Here is a 5,493-nt window from a genome sequence, read left to right as displayed (position 1 = left end):
CTCTGGCAAGATGTTCTGCTCCTGAATCAGCTGGGTGGGTCTTGCCTCTAGCCTCTTTGCAGAGAGTTCTGCTGAAGGGTTCCTCACTGGGCCTGCACTCTGGGTCGAATGAAGATCCGTGGGCCCTGGGTGGTCTCACTCACTCTCAGGGCCTGGGCTCTGGGTCTATTCAGAATCCGGCGGGCCCGGGTCTTCTCACCCACTCGCTGGGTCTGTGCTCTGGGTCTGTTCAGGATACCGTGGCCTCGGTCAGGTCTGCACTCTGGGTCTATTCAGGATCCCGCGGCCCCAGTCGTCTCACTCACTTCTATACTATACTTTTTCTTTTTTATTTTATTTTATTTTCTTAAATGTATTTAGTACAGGGTCTACAGGGTCTCACTACACAGATTGGACTTGTAGTGATCCTCCTGTTCGCAGCCTCCCAAGCACTGGGATTACAGGCACACACCACCATGCCCAGTCCAATCGCTGACTCAGCACACCTGGGGGCAGGGCTGGCATGGCATGTGGTGCAGGGGATTGAGCCCCTCCTTTTATTTTAAAGAAAATAAAAAAGCATTAAGGAATATAGAATTTCAAGACAAGATGATAGGAAATTACAATGGTTGTTACATTGCATATTGTTATTTTTAAAGTAGTTGTTCAGATTACAAGATAAGTATGCAAAATTGGTCAGAAATTTTTTAAAAATGTTAAACAGTTATTGTTCCCTTCAGTAAACCAATAGAAATTAGTAGTATGGTTGGCTTAGTTATCTTGTGTGTATGTATATAATTTTCTTTCTTTTTTCTTTTTCTTTTTTTTTTTTTTTCTCCTTTCCCTCATCCCAGTTGTTCTTTCCTTTTGAGCAGTTTCTTTCCCTTTCACAATATCTATTGTACTTTTCGGATTTTGCTTACTCTTTCAGTTTCTTACACTCTGGAGATAATACCATGCTTACACATGCAGGTCTGATTTATTTCACTCCATTGTATAAACATATTACATCTTTTTTATCCATTCCTCATGTGCACTTTTTTATAAATATGATATCAGTGCACACTATTTGCCACCAGCTTTTTCCTTACATCAGCACAGCAGGACTTCCTCCATCCATGATTATTCAGTATAATGTAACAGAATTTTTCCTGGCTGTGTGCTATGGTACTATGATGAAGTGTTACCGTTTACTTAGCTATTCTCCTTTCTTAAACATTTAGGTTATCCCAAGTTTGTAGTCTTAATAAATTCCATGGTCACTCTCTTTCCCATCTTGCAAAATGGTGGGTGAAAAAATTTGAGAAGCTAGACCCTAAAGAGAAGAAAGGCAAAGCCACAAAGGCTTCTGCCAGTGTACTGGTAAAAAGTGTAAGGTGAAGGCAAAAAAGTCCAAGAAGGGGCAGCCCCACTGCAGCCGAAATCCTGTCCTGGTTAGAGGAATTGGTAGATACTCCGATCTGCAATGTATTCCAGAAAGGCTTTGTACAAGAGAAAATACACAGCTGCTAAATCAAAGGTTGAGAAGAAAAAGAAGGAGAAAGTTCTTGCTACCATCACAAAACCGGTCGGTGGGGACAAGAATGGAGTTAGCCGAGTGGTTAAGCTTCGAAAAATGCCTAGATACTACCCTACTGAAGGTGTGCCCCGAAAGCTCTTGAGCCGTGGCAAGAAACCCTTTAGTCAGCATGTGCGGAAACTTGGAGCTAGCATCACTCCTGGCACCATCTTGATCATCCTCACCAGGCATCACAAAGGCAAGAGAGTGGTCTTCCTGAAGCAGTTGGCCAGTGGCTTGCTACTTGTGACTGGGCCTCTTAGCCTGAATCGTGTTCCTCTATGAAGAACACACCAGAAATTTGTCATTGCCATCTCTACAAAAATTGATACCAGCAAAGTGAAAATTCATCAACACCTCACTGATGCTTACTTCAAGAAGAAGCTGCAGAAATGCAGACACCAGAAGGGTGAGATCTTTGACACTGAGAAAGAGAGATACCAGATTTCAGAGCAGCGCAGGGTGGATCAGAAAGTTAGACTAGGGCCCTGGGAGATGGCTCAGTGGAATAAGTGCCTCCCAGGCAAGTGCAAGGGCCTGAGTTCAATCCCCAGTTCTGAAAAAAAAAGAGAAAGCGGTAGACTCCCAGATTTTAGCAAAAATCACAATTGTTCCTCAGCTCCAGGGCTACCTGTGATCTGTTTTGCTTTGACAAATGAAATTTATCCTCGTAAATTAGCGTTCTAAATTTCCTACTAAAAACCTAATTAAATAACTGATACATTTAAAAAGAATTTTCCATGGTCATTTTTGCTGAATTCTTTTAAGGTGTATTTCTAGAATTGAAATTTCTTAATCACATAATTTTTAAAACATGGGACAAAAAAAAAAAACACCATTGGGCAAGGTGGTTGTAGGAGATGGTAGAAGGGAAGAGGAGAAGGAGAGAGAGAGCATAAGCAATAATTTGCATTTTTGAGGGTGTAAATGCAAATAACCAACTAGTCCTGATAGATCAGTGATGCTGAATGTTAAAAGTTTTCAGTGGTAAACAGCGAGCTACAGCATGTGTGCTGCTGGAATAAGTTGTAGTGATTTGCATTCCTGCTAGTGTTGGACAAGTGTGCACACTTCTTTTCATTGATAGTAGACATTTTCCTCCATTGTCGTCACCTGCTACTTTTTAAAAAATTATGTTCTTTTGGGCCAGGGAGATAGCTCAGTAGAATAAACGCCTGTCTGGCAAGCGCAGGGTCCTGAGTTCAATCTCCAGTACTGCAAAAATAAATAAATAAATAAATGTAAATTATGATCTGTCCAGGCTGTCCTCAAACTCCTAACCTCAGTGAGACTCTACCTTAGCTGTGGGTAGCTGGCACTACAAACATGCTGCCCCAGGTCCAGCTACCCAGACTTCTTTATTTGGTATTACTCATTTTCATGTTTACTAGCCATTGCCGCTGTTGTTTGCAAATATGGAACTCACTGTCTTGGTATTAGATAATTCAGAAATTGCTTACTGTTCATCAGTCAGCCTTTTCAGTGGGTTTTCTTGTTTTCTTTCCAGGAGCGACTGAAGCTGGTGACTGTTTTGGGTGCTGGCCTGCTCTGTGGAACTGCACTGGCAGTGATTATGCCTGAAGGAGTACACGCACTTTATGAAGATATTCTGGAGGGTGAGAGAGAAGAGCCTATTTCAAGATATGTTGTTAGAGGGTTGTCGGGTAAAGGTGACTTACTGATGTTGTAGATATCTTCGGTACTTTTGACATTGAACACCTCCTTAGCAGTTTGTGAATTGAGTGCCCCATTCCTGAATTCTACTTACTGTGTATTTGTAATAACAGGTAAGTTCTGTTCACTTTAAGTGTAACAGTACTATGTTTTAATGCCCGCTCAAAGCCCCCCCTAAATTCCTCATGGTAGGGGTTGCAGCTTTAGTGTTTTGGAACTAAGAGTCTATAGAGATAGTCACATTTGAACTAGGGACCCTTTGCAGTAAGCTCTGTAGATGATTGGTGAGGACCCTGTTGGTGAGAACAGTTAGAAAATGAAAGAGGCCTTTCCAGATCCTAACCCTGATGGACAGGATAGTACTTGGGCAAGAGAAGTGTTCTGTAGCTGCCAGCTGGGTTCTCTCGCCACCTCAGCAACTTGGTCTTTCACGTCTACCTGGAAGTCTTGATTCACATTTGTGACTTAGCAAAACCAACCTGTTAACTGAATAGCATGAAAACTTACAGTTACCTGTGAAGGGCTGAAATCACAGCTGTTAAATCAGGAAGTGGAACCTTCCAGTGCCAATATCTGCTGGGCTGTGAGAATAATGGGAAAGAGAGGGGCCTTCCTGATTTCTTGCTAAGGATTGTGTAATAAATACTTTCTCAGGGCTGGCCAGATAGCTCAGTGGACTAAAGCGCCTGCCCAGGCAGAGTGCAATGGCTGGGGTTCAGTCCCCAATGTACCATGCTGGCCCTGCCCCCACCCCTAGGGAGCACTGAGACAGTGATTGAGACTGGGCATGGTGGTGTGTGCCTGTAATCCCAGCACTTGGGAGGCTGAAAACAGGATCACTACAAGTCCAGTCTATGCAGTGAGACCCTGCAGACCCTGTACCAAATACATTAAACAAAACAAAGCAAAACAAAACTTTCTCAGACCTTAGTAAAGGAAAAGCACCACATCCTTTCTCTACAATGCTGGTGCTTTTATTCCTGGAGTGTGACTATGGACAAAGTGGTATTTTGTGGGTGTTGCAGTGGCAGATGTTAAATATGGACGGGACCAACAGTTGGTCAGCTTTAGGGGAAGCTGTCGGGGGCCCTGTAGCAGTGTTTTCTCCTTTTTCTGGTCTCATCCTACCATGGAGAAAAGCGATGTATATCACACTGCACAGATTCACTGTGTTATAAAATGCACTCCTGAAGCAGAAAACCTTTGAAGCCTGAGGTTTGAAGTAAAAATATACAGAAGATCAGTATTTGTTCTTGTATTCCTATGATCCTCTTGAATTTTTCTGGGATGTGATTATTGTCCTGTAGAAGTCACTGTCCTGCTGTATTAGAAAATATGTAGAACATGCTTGAATGAACCATTCAAAATGTTTTTATTTGGCTTTGAAATTAAGGAAGAATTAGGGGTGGCAGTTGTTTTCTACAAGTGTCTAATAGTGAAAATTCATTGAAGGAGGGCTGCCTTTTAGAAAAAAGTTTCTTGGCTTCTAACCTAGACTGCAGAGTCAGTCTCCAAAGAAGGAACCTGTGAATATGTATTTTTGCCTTGTTTATTTTGGTCTTTTTTATTTTACTGCATTTTTTTTGGTTGAATTGTTTTTTAGGGGAGGTTTATTTTTTGTTTTTGGTGCTGAGGGCTGAACCCAGGGCTTCCAGCTTGCTAGGCAAGTGTTCTACTGCTGAGCCAAATCCCCTGCCCTGAGAATGTGTATTTTTAACAAATTGCCCATGCTTCTAACTGGACAAGTTAAGGAAACACTAGGATAGAGGCATAAACTGCTTCAGGTGGAGTTTGGAGTGTGTGTGTGTGTGCGTGCGTGTGTGTGGGTTTTAATATGGAATATAATTCATATGCCACATTCTGGACATAGTTCTAAAGTTCAGTTGAGCTATTGTGTGTCAGGTTGCTTTTCTTTATTTTTAGTTTTCCTGAGTTTGGGCACAAAATAGTTTTGTGGGTTCATTTGAAAACATTATAAAGTGCTAAAAATATGCATGTTAGTCTTTCACCTTTCATGATAGATTAGCTTGTAGCTCTAAGCCATCATTTAATGTTTGTTTCTAATGGGACTGAACCCAAGATGCTCTACCACTGCACAAGATCCCCAGCCTTTCTGTTTTTTTGTAAATTTTGAGATAGGATCTCACTAAATTGCCCAACCTTACTTTGTACCTGAAGTCCTCTGCCTCAACCTCCCAGACAGCTGAAATTACAAGCATGAGCTATCATGCCTGGTGTATTTAAATTTTTAAAAATTACTTTCTTTTTTTTTTTTAATTTTT

The 5,493-nt window shown here is 41.6% G+C and overlaps 1 protein-coding gene across 2 annotated transcripts in view; it reads left to right on the top strand.

The window, feature by feature from the left end:
• Window positions 1-5,493, top strand: part of Slc39a9 (solute carrier family 39 member 9) — a 75,088-nt gene that overhangs the window by 8,313 nt on the left and 61,282 nt on the right. Inside the window, exon 2 of one of the 2 annotated variants that reach the window (XM_004624756.3) lies at window positions 3,045-3,153. In XM_004624756.3, the coding sequence (XP_004624813.1) occupies window positions 3,045-3,153 (109 nt within the window). Of the gene's footprint in view, window positions 1-3,044; window positions 3,154-5,493 lie in introns of those variants that run through there. The other variant, XM_023702545.1, reaches the window with a different exon arrangement.

This window comes from Octodon degus, unplaced genomic scaffold (genome assembly GCF_000260255.1).
Source record: "Octodon degus isolate 3935 unplaced genomic scaffold, OctDeg1.0 scaffold00007, whole genome shotgun sequence".
Classification (NCBI taxonomy): domain Eukaryota; kingdom Metazoa; phylum Chordata; class Mammalia; order Rodentia; family Octodontidae; genus Octodon; species Octodon degus.
The sequence above is the reverse complement of the archived record's forward strand: the minus strand, read 5'-3'. Positions and strand labels throughout refer to the sequence as shown.